The sequence below is a fragment of the Protopterus annectens genome, chromosome 8.part0, assembly GCF_019279795.1.
Source record: "Protopterus annectens isolate FY-2018-M chromosome 8.part0, PAN1.0, whole genome shotgun sequence".
Classification (NCBI taxonomy): domain Eukaryota; kingdom Metazoa; phylum Chordata; order Ceratodontiformes; family Protopteridae; genus Protopterus; species Protopterus annectens.
Genome location: NC_056741.1, coordinates 1832339538 through 1832362713, shown reverse-complemented (window position 1 = coordinate 1832362713; position 23176 = coordinate 1832339538). Strand labels below are relative to the sequence as shown.

At 42.8% G+C, this 23176-nt stretch overlaps 1 protein-coding gene across 1 annotated transcript in view; it reads left to right on the top strand.

Annotated features, from left to right (window-relative positions):
• Window positions 1–23176, top strand: part of LOC122809662 (RNA-binding Raly-like protein) — a 904169-nt gene that overhangs the window by 868381 nt on the left and 12612 nt on the right. Inside the window, exon 7 of the mRNA XM_044081323.1 lies at window positions 6111–6177. Within this exon, the coding sequence (XP_043937258.1) occupies window positions 6111–6149 (39 nt within the window). The 3' untranslated portion in view covers window positions 6150–6177. The remainder of the gene's footprint in view (window positions 1–6110; window positions 6178–23176) is intronic.

Genomic DNA, 23176 nt, shown 5'->3' with positions numbered 1-23176 from the left:
ATTCTTCCTCCAGCTCTCCCTGTCATTCCTAGATAGCCTGTACCCTGGAACTTCCATGTCCCCATCTCTCTTATTACCGAACCATCTTTTAGTGATAATGCCAATGTCCCTCTATCCATTATTGCATCAGTGCTTGCAGCTAACACATCTTCCTACCCAGAGCCTTGGCCATAAAGTGAGAGGAGATATATTCAGGAGTGTTGAAAGGAGGAGGAGACAGGTGACCTCCTAGAAAAGATGCTGCATATAGAGAAGGTGAGAAAAGCTATGAAAGCAACTCGACCATCAGCAAATGTGAAGAAAAAAAAAAGACAACTAAAGTTATTGTGAATCAGTTAGAAAAGGATGGCACTTGGATGTAAAGGAGAAAGATAAGTGAAGGTTGCCAGGCAGTAGTCAGGAGTATGATAAAATGTGAGAGAAAGGAAGGAAGGAGATTATAGCATAATTGCTAGTAACGTGCATTTCTGTACTGGCTGTCTGTACCAATTGTCCAACTGCTACAGCACCTAAAAGACACGTTACAGAATACCACTTTACTCTGTACATTTAACAACACATTTTTCTGCTGGCTGGAACAGTGGTGGTCAACACTTCCCAATTTGGGTCTTAGTTGGGGTGCCTTCTAAGTGATATCTGCACATCCTCCCTGTATCTGCACGGGGTTTGCTGGGTGCTAGTTTCCTCCCCCATTTCAAAGATATGCTGTATTTTAATATGTGATCACATAAATTCTCTGCAGGTGTGCATTCCCTGAACTGGACCGACACCTGCTCAGAAAGAGCTTCAGTGTCTTGCATCCATGGAATACTGGGACAGGCTATGGCTCTCCATGGCTCTACAATAGATCAAGTGGACAAACACAGAATGAATGGATGTGTTGGGGCAGATAAATGGTGACAAGTCCAGCTCATATGTAGAATAACCAACTCCATTCAGTCAAACTCTGCTGAAAGGACCTTATATGATGAAGCAGATGAGAAGGAACTCCCATGCTAGCCAAGATGGCAGACTAAGTAGTTGCATGAGAAAGGCTACAAGTGTGACTGTTCATAACAAAAAAAAATCTGAATATGTTCTCCATTTATAGAGAGTAGAGATACCTATAATCAATGATATCCATGTAGCAAAAGAGTTCCTGCACTGCTAATGGTCATTAAGCATCAAAATTTACAGACCATCAAGAAGTCTGGTAAATCCTATTTAAACCATATAACAAATTATTTAAGGAAATCATACAAACTTTACAGAAACATTTGAATTCAAATCCTTTGATAACTGGCAGAGTTGCGCAGGTCAGATGAAAATTGTAAGTTTACAACAAAAGTACAAACAGCTGTAGAGAGAGAGAGAGGTGAATATTTACTTACAAAAGAGTGTTATCTAAGAAATGTGTCCGAATATATGTAATTGATTTATTTTGTTTATTTTTATTTAAAATTCTTAACTAGTGTAGCACTGATCCAAGATCGCCTATTTTGGGTTCAGCCTGGATGGGAAAAAAATACATAAATGCAAACAAATATATAGCATAGGTGGTATAAAACGCAGATCAATAGAAACAATGTACAAAATAACATATGCAAACAAAAAGATATTAAGAAAATTACTGTTAAAACAATGTAGTAGATATTATTCACTATTAAAAAAACAGTGATAGCAATATTATGTTTTAAAACCAGTTTGAGTGCTACTTGCATGGAAGCAGACCTAGAAGACAGAAAAAAAAAGTAAGATGGAAAGATAATAATGACTGAGAAGAAGTTTCAGATGCTCTTTAGACGAGAGTTGTATTAGTAAGTGGTAGGGGAAGTAGAAAAGGGGGACAGGAGGCAAGAAGGAAATAGCTGCAGCACAAACCACCATATCTACATTGGACTGGAAGGGTAATGTTTTTTTTTCAGTGATTTAGGTTATGTCATTCTGACTACAACAGTGACGTGCCTTTTTTGGCATGTGGAGCTTGAGAGTTTTCCTGAACTGCAGGCCCCCACAGGAATCTCTAAGAGAATGTTACGGTTTGCCAAATGTTGGTGCCTAGAACACAGAAAATGAGATTGTTGTGGCCAAAACACTGTAGAATTACGCAAAAAGCGGTTAAGTGTACTGATAGCCAGAGTCTTAACTATCTCATGTAAACAGTTTATATCAGAAGTGGCAAACTCCCATGTGAAATTGATATGGGTTGCTTTAAACAAGACTGCAGAAGATGTCATAAAAAACATGTATATTGAGAGAATGTGCAAGTAGAAGTACAGCAGAGAAAAAGCAAATGACAAATGTAAGGTGCATGATGGCAAGCACAAAATGCATAGCTGTTAGTGCAGGACGTAAAGGATCAGACAAAATGGAGAAAGACACGAATAATGAACAGTACATCTTGATGTGTTTATAACCATACAGTATGAATCAAACTATTATGAGAAATTAATCTGGATTACTTCAACCAACCACCCTAATAATGAGTGATTTCAACTACCCCACCATTAACTGGGAAAACTACTCATGTACCAACTCCTTTGCTCAACACTTTCTGGAATTCATAAATTCCTATGCCCTGAATCAACCCATCCACACCCCCACCAGAGGCAACAATATCCTAGACCTAGAAATACCAACATGAGTGTTCCAAACCTGAAGTCAACTCCTCATTGGTCAGATCCGACCATAAGCTAATCACCCTAGATATCCACATCCCGCCCCCACCTCCCGTTAAGGAAACCACCATAAAAATATTCTCCAAGCCAACTTCATGCTTCTTAAGACAGAAGTGGTGAGCTTCATGACACCCATGCAGATGGACAATACAGTTACAACTGCTGTATCCTACACAAATGCGCACTATAACACTTACACGAGTGCATGGATCATGCTATCCCTAACAGAACCAAGATGCTATCCTCCAAAAAAAGGAAGCCAATCTAGTGGTCCCCTGCCATAAACAAACTCTACAACAGAAGGAAGAAACTGTTGCAAAATCCCATGAGTGGAGAAGCACCCCGATCAGCCTCAGTAAGAAGCTAAGATCCCTCATGAAATCCTCCAAAGCTAGCTATGAAAACAAAATCACCACTGATTCCAAGGACAACAACAAAGCATTCTATAGCTATGTCAAGAATCTCAAGGGCAACACCCAGATCTACTCTGAGTTACAGCACAATGGCATGAAAATTACAGAACCAACTGATATTGTCAACATCTTGGCAGATAGGTTCAATGTTAACTTTACCCCCTCTCACCCCCTAAAGGGCCCATATCTATACCGGAAGAATGCAGAGTCCCTGTAATCACAGCTATGCAGGTAAAAACTGCACTCTCTAAAGCCAAGAACACAGTATCCATGGGAACGGACAACATCCCAGGCTGCGTTTTACATGAATTTCAGAACAAATTGGCTCCCCACCTAACTACCATGTTCAATCATAGCCTCACGTCAGGATTTGTGCCCACTGAATGGTGCACAGCAACAGTTATCCCACTTCACAAAGGGGGAGCCACCACAAACCCCAGGAACTATTGCTCTATTAGCCTGATGAGCCTGGTCTGCAAGGCTATGGAACATATCGTCATGGAACTAATAAACAAAGACATTGTTAACCTCCAAACTCTGGACCCCACCCAGTTCGGGTTTGTGAAAGGCAGATCATGTCTCCTGAACCTGACTGACTTCTTCGAGGCAGTCACCAAAGCCGTAGACAAGGGTAAGGTGCTTCACACAGCCAATCTTGACTTCAACAAGGCTTTCGACACCATCCCCCATTCTGGAATTATAGATAAACTCACTAGACTAGGTATAAATCCCTATGTCATAAGATGGCCTGCTAACTGGCTCACTAACAGAACCCACACTGTAAAAGTTGCAGACTCCAAATCCAACTTCAAACCAGTGACAAGTGGAGTATCACAGGGTTCAGTCCTGGGTCATCTCCTGTTTGGTATCTACTTCTCCGAAGTACAGACTAGCATGAAAGGTCACTGGCTAATGAAGTTCACAGATGACCGCAAACTAGGAGCCATAGTAAAGTACCCAAATGATGTGGACATCCTATGGAAGGGCCTCATTGAGACAGATGCCTGGTGTCAGAGCCATGGCCTCAAGCTCAATGCCAAAAGGTGCATTGTCATCCCCTTTAGTAAAAACTCTGTACCCATGAACTACCACATAGATGGCAGTCTACTTAACACCAAAAGTGTGATAAGAGACCTTGGGACCCAGGTGGACAGTAGTCTCTCCTTTGATAATCACATTGCCACATTAGACAGGAAATCTTTCTACATGGCACACCTCATCACAAAAGGGTTCTCATACAGGAAAAAGAGTTCATTGTTCCCCTCTACTCATCACTCAGACCCATTATAGCGTACAACGCCCCTTTTGGAATGTACCTCACAAGACATCTACAACAGCTGGAAAGGCTGCAGAAGTATCTCACAAAGATGATTACCGGCCTCAAACAGATGCCCTATGCTGATCATCTCAAAAAACACCAGCTTTACTCCGTAGCATATCTCCTACTCTGAGGTGATCTCTGTCTAGGGTCCCATTCATGTTGAACTTTTACAAGTTTGAACATCATATGGTCAAAACCATATGTTCGAACTTGTAAAACATCAAACGTTGCAAAGGAGATCTCCGTAAGGTAAGCTTTCCCTTTCCTGCAATGTAGTGTGATCTCGGAGTTGGCATATTTAAGTAGTGGGGAGTGGTGGGGGGCACAGCCCCCAGCATTGCGGTGCAGAGGGGCTTGCCCCCTACTTACAACCTTCAGATAAGTTTGAGGTTTTTTTTATTACGTTTTCAAACTTTAAAAGTTCGAACACATGGTGTTGACCATATGGTGTTCGAACTTTTAAAAGTTTGACAACGTGATATAGACCCCCTCTCCCTAACATTACAAGCCATGTCAAACCCAGAGCTGTTGGACATGCTACACCTAAAGAAATCCAAATCCCTCTGGGCTACACACTGGAGGGATAGATTCCTGTCCCAGAGACTTCCCATACTCTGGAACAAGCTACACATCTATCTCAAGCAGAGTTCCTCATTAGCATTCTTCAAGAAAAATCTTGATGAGTGGATGGGAAACAGGAAATTCACCCCAGGGATCACTTCTGTGACTCTGCGTGACAGGGGCACAGGAAAATAACTAACTTTCTTGGGTGGCAAAAGCCAGGGAATGTTGTTGGCTAGGCTTACTTAGGCCCTTGGGTCAATAGGTTCATGGGTAGGTACTAGGCTAAGTAGAACTTAAGGTGGAATCAAATAAATAAGGAGTATAAAGAATAATTTTCACACATACCCTGAAACAATCAGAAGTGTTACCACAAGACTTATTCATGTGAAACAGTGCCATAATAGTTACAATAACTGAGGCACTGATGTATGGAGGCAAAATGCAAACAATAAGCTCACATTCATGTTATGTAAGGGAATAGCATTGTGGTGTGTTAATTCCATGATACAGAAGAATACAGCCCTGAAGGCACCCCCAGTCAACCTCAATTTAAGTAGAAGTCCTAGGTTTGGGAGGAACTGTCTAAGCTGAGTTGGGTGTAAGAAGCCATGGTCAGATCACCCCTCTTGAGAGAGAATGTTTGATAAATGGGCAGCATGTCAGAAACTGGGGACTGTACAGGTGCAGTCTTTCAAAGAGTGATGTGTTTACTATGAAGAATCATAATTGGCAAAGAGTGGTCACACACAGTCTCTGTCACACACGAACAAAATCACTCATACTGGCATAAATGAGCTGCTATGGCAAACTGGTGTAACGTCTCACTGAATGTCAGATTGTGTAAGGAAAGCACAAAAAAATAATGTTTTGCAAAATACCTCTGTTTTTCAAGATACCAGGGGCCTCTTTCTTAGCCTTAGGCTACACAATAATAAAAGTAAATCATAAAATTTTGAGTAATATGTAAAATGGTAGCTGAACTCCACAGGCAGCAGGCACAGGGAGTACAAAACATTGCTAATGCCAAGGTACATTATGAAGGTAAAAATGTGAAAAGGGAAGGATGTTTAATAACGAATAATGAACTATATGTTTAGAGTGTTTTACTTTGTATATATAACACATATTTGTATTTTTTGTTTTTATTCTTTACAGGTAAGAAGGTACCAGACAGATCCAAATGATACACAGTAGAAGATTTAGAAGCAGAACATTGGCATAGGTTTGTTTAAGTAGATTTGTTTACATTTTTCTAAAAGATTAAATGAATGTTTGTTGGTTTAGAAAGATACCTTTCAATACCAATGACAAGGCTCATAAATGAGCTTATAAAATACATGTTTTGCAGTAAATTAAGAAATGCATGTTGAGTGTGAAAATGACAAATATGCAAGTACTGGGATGTGGGTGTGTTTGTGTGTGTACTTAGTGACACTCCTTAACAACATAAGACAGTGTAGCGGAATTTATTGTAAGGTCATGCATCTGCTTTAGTGTGTAATGAAATAAATTTAATGACACTGCTACCAGATAAACAACTAACACCTTTCTGTTTTTTAATTTCTCCTTATACTTGGGCTGAGTTTCTAATCTTCAGGAAATGATTTGAGTTCATAAAATTAGTGTTGCTTCAGTCTTGAAACTATTTGGGTGTCGTTGTTCCAGATTAATCTAGCCTCTGTTTGTATATCCTTAAAACTAGACCCATTAGTCTGACTAGTCTTATTTGTAAAGCCATAGAAATAATTATAGAAATTATCAACAAGACATAGAAGACTTCCAGACACTGAATCCATCCCAATTCAGCTTTGTCAAAGGAAGTTCATGCTTACTGAATATGGTGGACTTCTTTGAAAAGGTTGCTAAGGCAATGGATGAGGGGAAAATAATGAATACTGTCTACCTAAGTCTGGATAAAACATTTGCTACAATACCCCACTCTGGCATTGTTAACAAAATTATTGAACTAAGTATAAACCTTGTTCCTAACATGCTGGGTAGCTAGCTGGCTCAGTGATGGGACCCAGGAAGTTAAAATCAATCAGGCCACCACCACAAATAGACCTGTCACCGGTGGAGTGCCCAAGGGCTCTGTGCTGGACCCACTCTTCTTTGGCATCTACTTCTCAGATGTCAAAACCAATGTCAAAGGCCTTTGGCTGACTAAGTTCACAGATGACTACAAATTGGGAGCAGTCACTGAATCCTACTATGATAACACCCTTCAAGGAGGTCTAATACAGACAAATGCTTGGTGCCAAACCATGGCTTAAAACTCAAAACCAAGAAATGCATTACAGTACATTTTGGGAAGTCTACCACCCCAGCTACATACATCATCAATAAAACATCCTTAAAAGTGTATTCAGTAGTCAGGGATCTGGGAACTCATGTACAAAGTAACCCTAGCCTTCAACCAACATGTGCCCATGGTAGTAAGAAAATATTTATATGTTGCTCAACTTATAAGCAAGGGCATGGCATCTAGGTCCAGAGAGATCATCATACTACTGTACTTGGCACTAATCAGACCTATCAGAGAATATAATGGCCAATTTAGTATGTACCTGACCAGATATATACAGCAACTGGAATGTCCACAAAGATTCCTTACAAAAACAATACAGGGAGTAAACACAATGTCCTATGCTGATCACCTCAAAGTCCTGTCTCTTTACTTGGTATCATACAGACTTCTGAGAGGTGATCTTTGACCTGTGTAAAAGGCATCCCAGGACCCAGTTTTGATGAACCTTTTGCACATCCACAAAACAAATAGCATCATAACTACTAGATTAAGACCTAAATTTTGCTTGTGATATAAGTAGGACATGTTGGAGAGACAGATATGTTTCTCAGATAATTCCCATTCTCTGGAAGTGGCTCCCCATCCATGTGAAGCAGAGTTCCTCCTTATCTCTATTTAAGGGCAACTTGGACCAATTAATGGGTAATCAAAAAGCACCCCTGGTCCTACTCTTGTCTCTCTGATGGACAGAGGCAGTCGATAAACAGCCACCTATATATATCAAATTTATGGGTCACATTTGGGTCGCATGGATAGGCTTTATAAGAGCCCTAGTGGTTGTTACCCTAGTATATGCCTATGAACCTATTTTATAACAAGTTATCAAACACACACACACGCACAAGGCACTACTCCTGCACTGTACAAGTCAAATCAAAGACTATATTCATTCATTGGCTATATAGTGAGCTGGTCTGCAAGTACATTTTCAGTCTCATAAACTGCTTGTAACCCTTCCTTTTTGAAACATGCATCCCTCATCTCTCACTCTCCAGTTCTTCTGTCATACTGCAAATCTTGGGGAATAAAAATAAGAAAAGGTAAAAGAAAAAACTCCAGGCAGAACACACCAAAGGTCTGGGGGGGGGGATGGAGTGAAGGCATGTTACTGAAGATTGACTCTGTTTTTCATACATGTCATTAAAGTACATTACTTTTATATGTAACCTCTAGGACAGAATCTGTAGTTAATCCTCTTGGGTAGTTTCCTGCAAGTGAACATACTACAGCTGACAGTAGTTTGCCGGCACCTGGAGCTGGAAATAATGTCTATCTTATAGTGCCTTGGGAAGCAGTGCAGAGAAAAGCAGGCTGCAGCCTCACAAATGTCATCAATGGTGACATTACAGAAAAAAAGGCTGAAAAAACAGAAGGAGCTCTGGGATTTGCAAAGGCTTTCCATATTTTTCTATGAAAAAATTAATTACAATTAACTAAACATTCGTACCCCCACTTTGACTTAAAAGAAACAAAAAATTGATCATCCTTGTACAAGAATTTGTTTTTGTATACATAAAACTTAAGGTGTTAATGAACATTCAGTCAACAAAGTGGGAATTCACCAGTTAGAATATTCAAGGGAAAAAAACAAGCCTACTTATTGTTGGATTTAAATTTAATTCTGTGGCAACTTCTGACATGAAAGATGGGTTTGTGCCAAGTGTCACTCTTTAGGCATGGGCCTTGTCAGAAGGAGCATACAGTTCTTATAGTCTCTTAGCTGAAGTGATTGGTACTTGGAAAATAGTTTTCCAAGACAAGAACTTTAGGTCCGCAGAACCAGATGATTTAAAAAGATTTTTAATTGCAAGATAAAGTGGATATCAGCTCAGATAGGTCTGAAGCAAAAAAGTACTGCATACAAAGGCCTAACAGACTTTAAATGAGGCCAGGGAAGTACAGTCCCAACCAGAATGAAAGCTGAAAATGGCTGACAACTGGATCTTAACAGAAGAGAATCTAAGTCCAGAACTGAAGTGTTCAAACAGATAAGACAGGGCTAATTTAATAAAGACAACCAGCAAGCTCGAGGGTGTGAAGATCCAGATTAGACTTTCCTAAACAGTGAGACAGCAACATATTGAACTGATATAAACAAGAAAGGTCCACAAAAGAGGAAACTGGGTTTGCCTGGGCCAGAAGGGAGTTATCAGAATGATCTTGGCTTGTTTTTCGACTGAATCATGTCACCAGAAGAAATGGGACAAAGCTATTACTCACCTGACAATGAAATCAGCGAAAAGAAGCTAAGGCACTTGGTATATGTCAGAAGAGCAGGGAAGTCACATACTGAAATGTTCATAGGTTAGTACTAGGCTAACTGCCCTTATGGGCCATTTTAAGCCTAACCAATTACCCCATGTCAGAATCAAACCCTGCACCTTGTGTTTCTAAGGTAAGCACCTTAACCCTTACGCCAACCTCCCACCCAGAGATTAAAAAAAACTTTTTGTCACAGATGGATACAGCACCATTCACGATGTAACAGCAGACATCCGATGAGTTTGTCTGCCACAGACCTGAGCATCCCTGGAATGTGGTGGCTCCTAAAAAAAAAAATGTGAGTTCATGGCACACTGCCATACTCTCATTATCTCCTGACACACAGAATGGGAAAGTGTTCCCCTGTTGTTTGATATACTTGCCAACAGCCATGTTGCATGACCTGATGAAAATAAACTCTGAATAAAGACCTATAGCTATACAAAAGCTCTGTAAAACCATGTCAATGACTGCACAGATGCTGCTGTGCCTACCAGAAGTAATCCCAAAAATAACTAATAAACCATCGTAATGGAACCCAAAATTAAACAAGTTGTACAATGAAAGAAAAAAGTCATAGCTAAAATTATGAGTGTAACACCAAAAAAGATAAACACTCTCTCAAACTGAATTAGTCCTCTTAGTTTAGTATTAAGTCTAGGGCAGCCACGGTGGTACAGTAGTTAGCATTGCTGCCTCACAGCAAGAGGTTCTCCGGTTCGATCCTCGGCTGGGGTGCCTTCTGTGTGGAGTCTGTATGTCCTCCCTGTGATTGCGTGGGTTTCCTCCGGGTGCTCCAGTTTCCTCCCACATCCCAAAGACATGCTGTAGATAAACCAAAGGGCAAGGCTGTAAATTGATAGTGTGAATGGGGCCCAGTGAAACACAAATATTTTCTGTGGGAGGTTTTTATGGGGATATGGAGATAGGCCTCCTTCAGATCGAATCTGGCCATATAACATCCTGAATGATAGAACTTTTAGAAAAAGGTTTAGAAAGGACAGATCCAGTATTGGCCTCCAAGGGACATCTTTTTTGGGGACCAGAAATAATCTTGAGTAAAGGTCTTTTCCTTCCTGCCCTGGAGGAACACTTTCTATAGTTCTTATGTTCAGAAGGTCCTGTAAGACCTGAGGAATAAGGTGTAGTTGATTTTTGGGGGAGGAAATGGAATGCCCTTTGTCAAGGGCTTTTCCTTCCAAGAGAGGAAATAACCATCTTGCACTATTGTCAGTACCCAGCGGTCTATGGTGATGGATTTCCAAAGGGGGAGGCAGGTGGACTAGGGTAGGTAGGCAAGGCAGTCACGCATTATTGGAGCCATTTCTGTCATGAAAGGGCTGTCTCTGCATAAGTTGTGAGGCTGCAGGCCTGGAAGTGGTTTGCCTCCTGGTTCCTCTCCTATGCCTGGAAGAGGATGGGGCAGCAGAAGAGGGTGTCCTCCTGACAAAGGCATTCTTAGCAGGGTAATTCCTGTAATATTCAGGAATAGGAGACACTGAAGGTTTTTAAAGAGGTCTGCAGATTGTTTACCAAACAGGAGGTCGTGGTCTAGAGGGGCATCTAGGATTTTGACTTGAAATCCTCTGGTAGGGGCTGAAGGTGTAGTCAAACGTATCTGCAGCGTACTGATGCAGAAGCTGCAGACCTTGCAGAGGCCTCTGCTGCATCATAACTGCATCTAATAGAATGCCTGGATACTTGAGAAGCCAGGGACAGTTTTGATGCTGCCTCTATTTTGTTAGGGCAGTCAAGAGTGGATGATAGGAGAGTCGAAGCTTGGGATATAATGTCCAAAGCATATCTTATCATATGGGTTTGGTAGTTTACAGCCCTGAAGGCTAAGGTGGAAGAGGTATAAACCTTCTTGCCTATCCTGTCCATATTTTTACTGTCTTTGTCAGTAGGTAAAAGAGATGATGAAGGAATCAGTATTGACTGCTTGTCAGGTGAGACAGCAATCATTGCTGGGTCTGCCAGGAGTGGTTTTACCAGGAATTTTGTTCATCTGGTACTTTATAAAATCAGTCCAGTCTCTTATGGGCAGGAGGTTGTGAGTCTGGTTTTTGGATGCTGAAGAGAAGGCATCAATGTATGCAGGAATAACAGGTGGGATGGCTGACTGGGAGAGAGACTCCAGCTGGTAACTGAAGTATCTCTTTTGAGATTCTATCATTTGGGAAGTGTCCCACTTAAAGTATTCTTTCATCTTTGTGACTGTCTCCCCAAAAGTGATATCCTCTGGGGTAGAGTCCCCCTCTATGGAATCTTCATCAGGGGAGTAATATTCTAGTGGAGAGGCAATTTGAGAAGAGTAAGAAAAGGATTCCTCTGAGGAAGAGTAGTAAGCCTCCTGTTCTTGTTCCCTTCATGAGTAGTGGGGAGGGGGAGAGAAACAGCTGAGGCAGGCCTAGGACTGAGTACAGGAATGGTGGAGGGGGAAGAGGCTGTGGGCCTAAAAGCCATGAAGGCCTGCATCAAGGAATTGGTGAAGGATTGCCAGTCTGGAACTCCCTCTGGGGGTGGGGAAAGGTGTTTGGTTTTCTGCTTCCTTTTCAATGGAGTAGTCTTAGAAGAAAGGCTGGATTCAGATGCCTTAAAAGGAGTAGGGGCTTCAAGTAATAATCTCCCGGTCAGTCCGGTGTTATCTGGTTCCCCCTTGACATTGGTAAGGACCAACATCTGAACTGTCTCCGTGGACGTGATGGACGTTATTTCTGAAGTGGCATCTGTGAGGGGAATCCCCAGAATAGACGGCTCAAATGGGTGTCCCTCAACTCCTAAATCGGAAGTTGGCAGGACGTCCGATGGCAGAGAGGCAGAGGTGCTAGGCCTTGTAACTTTGGCCTTTTTCTGTGGTGGTTCCACTAGGGTGGCCAACTCAGGATCTATCCTGAGAGCTAGTTTTTTGAGTCTCTGGTTTTCTAAATACAGATTTATGGTGGCCAGATGGCTACGGAGGGTCTTAGGTAAAAACGATTTACAAATATGGCAAGAGGTATGGTTGTGGTCTCAACCTAGGCAGAAAACATAATGGTCGTGCATACCCTTATACAGAATCTGGTGCCCACATTTGCATTTACCCTTCTTAGCGCACATCAGCTAACGGTAGGGTACAGCAAACCAAGCTCAAGCAAGAAGAAAACAAAATCCCCAATGGGATACTTAGCTTTAGACAACTTCAAATTTAAGGAATGAAGCAAATGGTGTGACAGTTGACTGCAGGTGAAATGTTCTGGGGTTTGTGCATGTAGATGTCACATTTAAGGTCCCTGGTTTATGGCCCTATGTGTGACGTCCCACGCACCTACAGCAACCAGGCTTGAGCTTTTGTATAGCAGCTGACATTCGGGTCATCTGAGGCAGGGAATCCCACACTAAGAATACTACAACACAGGAATAGGAGGACATCCTGCCTTTCGTCCAGCATGTATCTTAGTACGAAAATCAATCCATGTCACTCAACTTATGAGTAAAGGCATGGCATCTAGGTGCAGGGAAATCATTCTGCCACTGCACTCAGCCCTCATCAGATCCGTCATTGAGTGTAAAAAGAAGTTATATTCTTACCATAACACTCCATCTGTGTTGCTGATCTTCATTCATTCATGACGAATGGATATCAGTTCTGTCCTCTGAACTGACTCGGCCATTATAACAAGCTCGCACCAGCCAAAAAACTCTCATTCTAAGCTTACCCACAGTGCCCCTCTCCATCTCCTGAGATCGAGTTTGCCCATAAGAAAGGCAAGTGGAGGCTTTGTCTGAGCAACTGCCCTATCATGAGGCTAGGACCAAATCCAAACCTCCAGGAGCCTTTCAGAGGGGGTAGGAAGGTAGGATGTCATGAAACATTATGGTAAAAACATAACTTCTTTATCTGATGTTGTTAATCTTCATTCATTCATGAGAAATAGGACAGAGTTCCTAGCTACTTCAATCCCTGGGAGGCCCTATGGAAGAATATTCCTAAGCACCATTGAGCCAAAAGATCCTCTCCCCCTGGAGACCAAATCTAATTTGTAATGAGTGATAAAAGTATGAGGAGTAACCCATGTGGCTGCTGCACAAATGTTGTCCATGGAAGCAACAGACGTAGCAACTGATCTGGTTGAGTGCACTTTGATTTTAGTTGTTAGATAGATTTGGATTTGTCGGTAGACAAAGAAACTACATTCTCTCAGCCATTTAGCTAAAGTTACTTTAGAAACAGGTTTTCACAATTTTGGTCCTGAGAAGGATAAGAATCATTGGTCAGATTTTCGTAGTGATTTAGTCATGTCCAAGTAGAAACGTAATTGTCTATGTACATCCAACGAATGCAGACAATATTCTCCTTTATTAGAAAAATTGGGGAAGAAGACTGGTAGGTCAATTGATTAATACTCAAATCCAAAACAACTATGGGTAAGAAGGAGGGGTTAGTCAGAAGTGATACTCTCTCTTTATGGAAAACCATGTAAGGGCGTTTTATGCACAAAGCTTGTAATTCTGATATTCACCTTGCTGAGGTAATTGCTACCAGAAATAAAGTTTTCCAAGATAAAAACTTCATATTGCAAGTGGCAGCAGGCTCAAAGGGAGGACAGGTCAAGGTTTGTAGGACTAGTGTCCAATTCCAGGGTTCAATTGGCTCTTTGAACAGTGGTCTAATATGTGCGACCCCTTTCAAAAAGGTCTTACAGAGATGGTGAGATTTGAAAGAGGAGTCCTGGAAACCAGGGTTCCTATTACCAGATCGCAGACACAGTTTGTTGAATGTTTCTTGAAGGAACCAAAAAGGCAAAATAGTGAAGCGGCTTTTCAGCAAATTCTTTCCCTGGGAAAGAATTCACTTGGCTGCTTTCGTTTCTTTGCCATTTTTGGCACTGTAGTGCGATCTCGTTGGTATATTTAAGTAGGGGGGTGTAGGGGGCACAGCACCCTATGTTGGGGGGTGTGGGGGTGAAGCTCCCCACATTATGTAATGTTTTTTTGTTTTTTATTTTGGAACAGCAATTTTTCCCTTGGAAAAAAAAATCAGTGTTCTGAGGTTTCGACGTTGGAAGCTTTTGCTTACATGGGATTGATTATTTATCGTTCTATTTTGTAAGTGTGCGATAATATAATATAGACCCTGGAAAACATTGCAGAAGTTTAAAATACCTGCCAGGTGGACTCAAATAGTGGAAGCTGCTGCTCCCGAATGTAGGAGATTTGATAAATAGTCCAATATGGAGCTAACTGAAGCCGAAAAGGGGTCTAGTCCTTTCTCTCGAGATCAAACTATGAATTTTTTCAGAAGAATGTGTTGTACAGGGGAGGATAGATTATTCTGCCTGGCAATTACTGGAAGTGGAGGAACCAAGCTATCAGCTTGAGACTCGATATGTGTGGATGGATCAACCCTTGTGGGTGCGACTGTAAATCCAGAGTTGGATTCAGAGTCCACGGTCAGTGGACCAGGTGAGACCAAAGGAACGGGAACCAAACTTGTCAGGGCCAATAGGGTGCAATGAGGATTACTCTGCGTCTCAACTGAAGAGCCTTCTTTAGAAATTGCAGGATCAGAGTAAGAGGAGGAAAGGCATAAAGAATTCCCATGGGCCAATCGTGTATTAGAGTGTCCCTTGGGGACTCCCCCCGACGGAGGATTAGGGCAAAGTAGCTGCTGCACTTGTGGTTGGTGGGGGATACAAATAAATCACAGCAAGGCTGACCCCAGTGGCTGAAGATCTTCACTGTTGACAGGATTGAGGAACCACTCATGAGGCAGAAGAATGCATCTGCTCAGCTTGTCTGCAATCACAATGGAATCCCCGGGAATGTGCATTGCTATCAGAAAGCAGTTGGAGGATATCACCCATTGCCAAACTCTCATGGCTTCCCGACACAATAGGTAGGATTTGGTCCCTCCCTGTTTGCTGATATATCAGACGATGGACATATTGTCCAACTGGATAGCAATTCTAACTGACAGGAGGACAGATTAGAATGCTTGCAATGCCAGAAGCACAGCACTCAGTTCTAGGACATTGCTATACAGGTTGATGACCTTGGGGACCAGGTGCCTTGGACTGTCTTTCCCTGAAAATGTCCCCCACCCACCCCATCAGGGATGCATCCCTAGTCACTATGGCCTTGGGCTGACAGGGTGAGAAGGGGCGACTTCCTTTTCTGGCTTCATCCACAATGTAAGTCTTGTTTGCAGTGGTTTGTTATGCGGATCGGGAAGGGCACATGAAGAGTTAAAAGTGATGCTAGGAGTCACTGTCGGAGTCTCATGTGTAGTCTTGCTAGGGGAACTATAGTAATCATTGTTGATATTGACCTTAGTAGTTGAAGGACTGCATGAGCTGGGACCTTGTCCTGAGAGAGTATCACTTGGAGTTGAGATCTTAGTCTTTGAAGCCTGTGAAACGGGAGGGTGACCAGGCAAGACTGAATGTCGAAGGTTGTACCTATGAATTCTAGATTTTGAGTAGGTACTAGTTTGGACTTTTCTTCGTTTATTGAAATCCCTAAGGATCTTGCTAGCTGTAGGGTGTAATGCAAGGCTAAAACAGCAGGTGCTTGGTAGGGGTGGTTAGGAGCCAATTGTCTAAATACTGAAACACCCAGAATCTTGGCAGTCTCAAGCGAGCTGTTACCACACCCATACATTCGGTGAACATTCTGGGGGCTGTGGAGAGACCAAAGGGGAGCACTCGAAATTGGTAGTGATTGGCTCCCAGCCAGAACCGGAGAAATCTCCTGGAGTGTTTGTCCATATTTATGTGATAATACTCATCCTGGAGATCTATCGAACACATCCAATTGTCTTTCTCCAGAAATGGAAGGATAGATTGAAGCGTGACCATCCGGAATTTTGTCTGCCAGATGAACTTGTTTAAGATGCTGAGGTCCAAAATTAGCCTCCAGTTCCCTGTCTTTTTTGGCACCAAAAAGAACCTTGAGTAAAATTTGGGTTCTATCTGGTCTGGTGGGACTGTCTGGATGACTCTTTTTAGAAGCAGCTTTTGAATTTCTTGTGCTGCTGCATCCCATTGACTGGGTGGAACGTCGGGGAGTTGGCCTTTGTGGCCTCGGGTAAAGATCAAAAGGAATGCGATAATCTCTGGTAATTATTGTCTGCACCCAAAAATCTGTCATTATGGAATGCCAGACTAGGTGGTGCAGAGAAAATTGTCCCCCAACTGCTTCCAGAGGCAAGCAATCGGCCCATTATTCAGGAAAGCAGATAGGGTTGCCCAGAGAAAGAATCTCTGGATCCCTGATTATGCGGACCCCCTCTGCCTTGGGAGGGGTGTCTTCCTAATGAGTTATCCCCTCTGCCCCAGGGGGGAAACTCATCACATGTGTCACGGAAATTACCCTGGGATTTCCTGAACCACATCTTCCCACTCTTCTGATTCCTAGAATAGGATTGTTGGGAAGTGGAAAAATGCATGCCCATGGCAGACAGGGTCTTGCCATCCTTTTTACACCTGGCTAATGTGTCTTTCACCTTTGGGCCAAAAAGAGAGGAAGCGCCAACAAAGAAAGACTTAAAAGGGTCTGCAAAGTCGCATAAGCGCATCCAGGCGTGATGCCTCATGACAACACCCACTGCTCTAGCCGCCCCTTCGGTAGTATGATAAGTCAACTGCATGGATGAATTAGATATTGATTCTAGGGTGGCAAGCTGTGAGACAACTTTTGTCATGCACCTCATCAGATACTGGTCCTGCTAGGGTTCCAGAGAGTTCTGTGATCAGGTCCCTCTGGAGATGGGTAAAGTGTGCCAGGTAATTCAAGGACTGAATGACAAAGGTCGATGAAGCATACACCTCCTTTTCTAGTCTGTTCATCATCCGAGACTCCCTATTTGGAGGATGGACAGCAGGACTCTCCTCAGAGAGTTCTTTCCTAATGGCTGCCGCCACCACCATAGTGTCTACTGCCAAGCCTTTGTACCAATGGGGATGATCTTCTGAAGGGGATAGAATTTTGTCCGGTCCCCGGGGATAGGCTCAATGGTGTCAGGATTCTTCCAGGCATGCTGCACAATGAGCTGAACTACATCTGCAGGTGGGGTCACCCAAGAAGTTGAGGGTCGAGCACGGAAAGCCTGCAAGAATACAGACTCCTCAGAGGAAGGGTTGGTTGTCTTCCAGTATTCCCGCTGCTTTGAGATTTGTAATATGTCCCCAAAGGAGACATCCTCCGGGGGCGACCATGGGGACCCTTCCCCCTCAAAGTAGTCTGCATCTTTGGTGAGGGATTCTTCATGGGAATCCACGCTTCCTCTTGCATGATCTCTTATGGGGTAGCTCCTCAGTGGAGGCATCTGAACAGTACACCAAAGAGAGGGTGCCCTGCGGCAGGGTATCTTGAGGTTCCAGTGCTTGATATCCCAGGGTAGTGGACTGTGTCAGCTGTGGACCAGAGGACATGTATATGTGGCCTTCCGGCGCCAAACGGACCAGCTGTGAAACTGCTGAGTCGAGTGTCCTTTCCATCACCTGGAAAGCAGGCCTGCCCAAAGAGGGATGGGATCCCCACATCGAGAAAGACAACCTCGGAACCAGAAGCACATCCTGCTCCAACAAGCCCACTCCCAGGGAAGGAGCCGTGAGAGGACTCAGAGCCATCAAAGCAACTGGAACCTTAGATGGCGCCATAGAAAAGATAGGTGCAGTACTAGGGGTCATGGTGCCGACAGACGAGTCATGATCTCGAGGATGGGTCAGCTCCGATTGAGTCAAGGACCATAGGGTAGGCTCTGAGACCATGGTAAGATCTACCAGTGGAACCGAAGAAGCTGGAACCGGGATAGGTGTCAGCATCGTGGGCTCCAAAACTTATGGGGAGGTTGGAGGAGGAATATGTTGGGAGTCTGTGGAGAAAATTCCTCTGCTCTGTGTGGGAGGAAGGATTTAGATGGAGTAGGAATTCCTATGGCCACCAGGAGCTGATTCACAAATCTCACTACGTCAAGCTCTGAAAGGCTCCACGTGGAGCTGGTTGACATCCCCAATGGAAAATCAGGCCGTTCAAGAAAAGGGCTCAATTGTTGCCTCAGAAATGGATCTACAGATGGGGAATATTGGGTCTGAGCCAGGATTTCGACCTTCGGCACATTGGTCAAAGGACCAAAAGGTTGCATTGGAAGGGGGGTAGTGACCTGTATTGGAGAGACTATTTTTGGTGTCGAGAGGGTCTGTGGTACCATGGAAGTGGTTAGTACCAAAGGTGTTGAAAAGATAATTGGTTCCATAGGTAAGGACGGCACTGTGGATGGAGTTTTAGGCTACTGTGCTGAGGCAGGGGCAGAAGTCAGTATCAGTTGTTTGGATTTCGGTCCCATGTGGGACTTAGCAGATTTAGATGCACTAGTATGAGGAGAGGATGGCACAGACTGACTCCTCTTCTTAAATTCCTTCTTAGGAGGGGTTGAGATCTCCAACACAGATAAAGCCTCCGAGAAAGGGGTTTTCAAGAGTCCCTTTAAAATTAAATTGTTTTTTTCTTTCTGCAAAAGTGTGGGCACTAAAGCCCTTACATAGTTTGCATGGGGGTTGAACCTTTAAGTGTGGAACACCAAGACAATAAACGCAGGATAAATGGCCGTCAGCATTAGGCATTTCCATGCCACATTTACCACACTGTTTGAAACCTGTTGTCGCCTTATCAGCCATTATAACAATTGGTCTAAATATCAATATGTCAAGCTACAAAAGGAACAGCAACAAGGGAAAGGCCCTGTCAGAATAGCTGTACAGTCCAAAAACAGACACACACACACACACACACACACACACACACACACACACACACACACACACACACACACACACACACAGACAGACAGTTGGGAAAGGAAGGCTAATTTTAATCTTTTTTTTTTTCCCTTAATTACCAACGATGGTTAAAAGAGTACCCAACGGGTAAAGGGAAAGAATACCAGCAATGGTATTAATAACTACCACAGATATAAGGGAGGGGCCTGTACCATCAATGGCATGAAGAAATACCAAAACATTGGTAAGAAAATCGGAAAGTCACTCAAACAGACAGAAAGGGTAAGCAAATTATCAGTGAATAATAAAGAAAGGATTAGAGGGGAAAAAAATCCCAGAAGCAAAAGAAATATTATTGAAAAATATTAGAAAATCTATACCACTTAGCTGGAGAGCTGGCCTGACATGTCTTGACATGCTACATGGCAAATGAGTTCTGAGGAGATGAAGTGAGGGGCACTATGCGTAAGCTTAGCTCAAGAGTTTTTTTGGCTGACGCGAGTTTGTTATAATGGACGAGGAACAGATACCCATTCATCATGAATGAATGAAAATGAACAACATCAGATGAAACCTTTCAGTAAGCACCTGACCAAGCACAGGCAACAACTGGAATATCCACAGAGGTTTCTCTCAAAAAGAATACAGGGCATAAACATAATGTCCTATGCAGATCGCCTCAAAGCCCTATTGCTATGGTCTGTTTCCTACATAGTTGCTGAGAGGCAATTTATGCCTGGCATACCCCTACTCCTAGTCAAGAGCAACCTGTACCAGTGGATGGGAAATTAGAAATTCAGCCCTGGTCTAACACCTATATCTCCAATGAGCAGAGGCAGACATTAAATCATGCCCTAACTAAATTACATCCCTTAAAATAACCTCTAAGGTACAATAACTTGTGGGATACATTTGGGTTGTATGACTAAGCTTATAAAAGTCCCACTAGTCATTAGCCTAGTATACAACTACGAACCTATGAAGTAGGGAGACCTGAAAAACTCATGGAATGTCATCACCTATGAAGACATAAAGGATTTTTTTTGCTGCTATGGCCCCAACTCTTTCTTTAGTTGTTGAAGGGTATGCACGCATATGCTAGAGCTTGCTATGCTTTCTTATGTGGGTAACCACATCCTGACACATGTTCTACACAATTTACAGTAAGAATGAGGCTTTGTAGAGTCAAGTATAAAATCTTGGGCCATATACGGCATCTACTGCACCTCATCTCCAGTTGGTGGTGGCACTGCAGTAGACCAGACCACTTCAACCCCCCCCCAAGCCAATGTTGACTACTCAGTCCTACCCTCCCCTGCTCAGCCCTTCCAGTAGTTCATTTGCAAAACACTGCTGTTTAATAGAGACTCCTGAGGTGATTATGTACAAGAAATAGCTACACAAACTGTCACTCCCATCACAGAACAGGGACATCTGTGGTGAATGTAGCCTGAAAAACCAGAAGCTGAAACTGGCTGTCTTAACATAAGTTGCTGGGTTACAGCCATCAAGGGAGATTTACTTCACATGTTCCTGAGATATGAACTTGCTAAGACAGAGTTTCTTGGTTGGGACCATTAGACAATCCTGGCATGAAGGAGCATACAATTAAAGTTTTCAGAAAAGTATCTGTTGGAAGACACTTTGCCGAGACAACAAAGGGATCCACCATCAGAAGAGTCAGTATCCTTAACTGGAGCAGAAAGGCCCATCATAGTGTCCAGTGTGCATCCTTTAACAGCAACAGACTTGAGTACTAGTTAGTGGGACTTTTTGAGGTTTACTATTACTCCTATGGAACTGAACTTCTTAAGCATAGACTCAGTTATGTAACCAGACCAACCTGAGCTGCTGAAAATATTGGATCCCTGCAGTCTTTGGTAAGCTGCTGCTGCTGCTACTACTAACATGCATTTCGTGCATATCCTGGAGTAGAGGTGAAACCAAAAGAAAAAATGAATCGCTGACCCAGTATCTCAGAAACCCCCTTGACTCCTTGTGTGGATGCACATGCCTTGGAACTTCAGAGCACATAAGAGACAAGAGAGGGCTGAATGCCCCATGACCATGCCAAACAATTTACTTAAGGCCACTTACTTTTACAATGGGCCCATGATTTTTCTCCTCCTTTCACACCAAAATGCATCTGAATTCATATCCTAAGAGTTTCTGGCCTGTTAAGTCTTCTTGGATGGCTCTTTTTTTGAGGAGGTTCAATATCACTTTCATTGACACTTCTTTGGGATTTTGTTTTTGACAGGAGACAAATTGTATAACTTCTGGATGTTTTCTCTCACCTGTCTCCAAATATTCAGAGGCAAGGTGTCATAAATACTGCTGTCTACACTAAGGCTGGCCAGTCTCACGATGAGAGCTAAAAGAACCTGATCTCTGAGTTCATGATCTTTCTCGAAACAGAACTGATGGGTCTTTCTCTCTTTCCGGTTTTCTTCTCTTACTGGTGTCACTGATATTGCTGTACTACTACAGGACCACACTTGGCACTGACCCCACTGCATCCTGTCAAAGATACTGTAGTAAGTGCAATTTCATACCCACATCACTGAGGGTCATGCCCTACTCTTCCATTCGTTTAAAGAACTGGCTGACTTCTTGACTGAACAAGACCGTGCCTAAAACAGGGGAATCCAAAAATGTCACCCTGCTGTTCTCAGTAAAGTCACTGCTCACGTTTAAAGTAACAGTCTGCATCTTTTAACTTATCTGTTAGTGGGCAATCCAATAAATCCTCTTCCACGTGGTACACATCAGTCTACCTGGTTCCTCTGAAAATATACCATGACTGTAAGACAGTTTATTGTCTGAAGACAGTGTGGTAGGCATAAATATGCACTTTTCAAATCTATCCATCACTCTGGACTCCACATCTGGTGGAAGAAAAGGCAGGCTCTGTGGAGTACAAGCATTACCGAGGGCTACTCCAGAGATTTAAATATCTAGTTTGACTGGAAGAACAAGTCCGTCTTCTTTAGCATATCAGCAATCATGTCTGTTTTTTTCCCATGAATGTTGGTAGCATTTTAAAGAGGCCTACAAAGAGTGGTACTACACAGGATTTGGGAGACCTGCTATAATCTCATCTACTTTGGGAAATGGAAGAGGGTCAGAGAACAGCCCCCACTTCTGCTGCATCAATTGGAGATATTCCTCCTGCTGGGAAGTCTGGGTGAGACGATGGAGAGTTGACCCTATTCTTCTTCACATGGATCCTTAGTGGGGGATCCAAGAAAGGTTCGATGTATTTATTTTTTGCCAGTGCCTTCCCTTTTTTTTTTCCCTGAGGGAGATCCAGGATGGCAGGACTCAAAAAATCACTTGCTAGTCTAGGAAGCGGAACACAGAACCTTGAATGCTAGAGGGCATTTAGAGGCTGATTGTACCAACAAAAGCAAATCCTGAAGAGAAATCACTTTAATTTGCCTTAAAAGCTCTACAAGGAACTGTTTCCATAAAAGACGGAAGCTGTAAAATGGGTGCTAATGCTGGGAAAAGTGGCTCCAAAACAACCAACTTCAGTACTGAAGTACAGTGAGGGAAGCAAAAGCCTAGTACCAGAAATCCCAAAGTAAGACCAGATTCCAATGTAGTTATCATTAAAATAAGTAATGCCAAGAAGCAACAGTGTAAAGCATGGGTAACAACTGAAAATATGGCATCTGAGAAACAGATGCAAAAGGAAGTTATGCCAGAGGCAGCAAAACTAAAGGTACTAACATTATTAATTAAGACCAAAGAACAGGAACTGCAGCTAGCCATGAAATCAAGATTAGCAGCAAAGTTATCACTGGTGTAAAAGTATCTCCTGTTTGGAAACTGTAATTCATTCAGCTCTCAAATCTGAGACAAATGGGGAAGAAACTGTTGATATA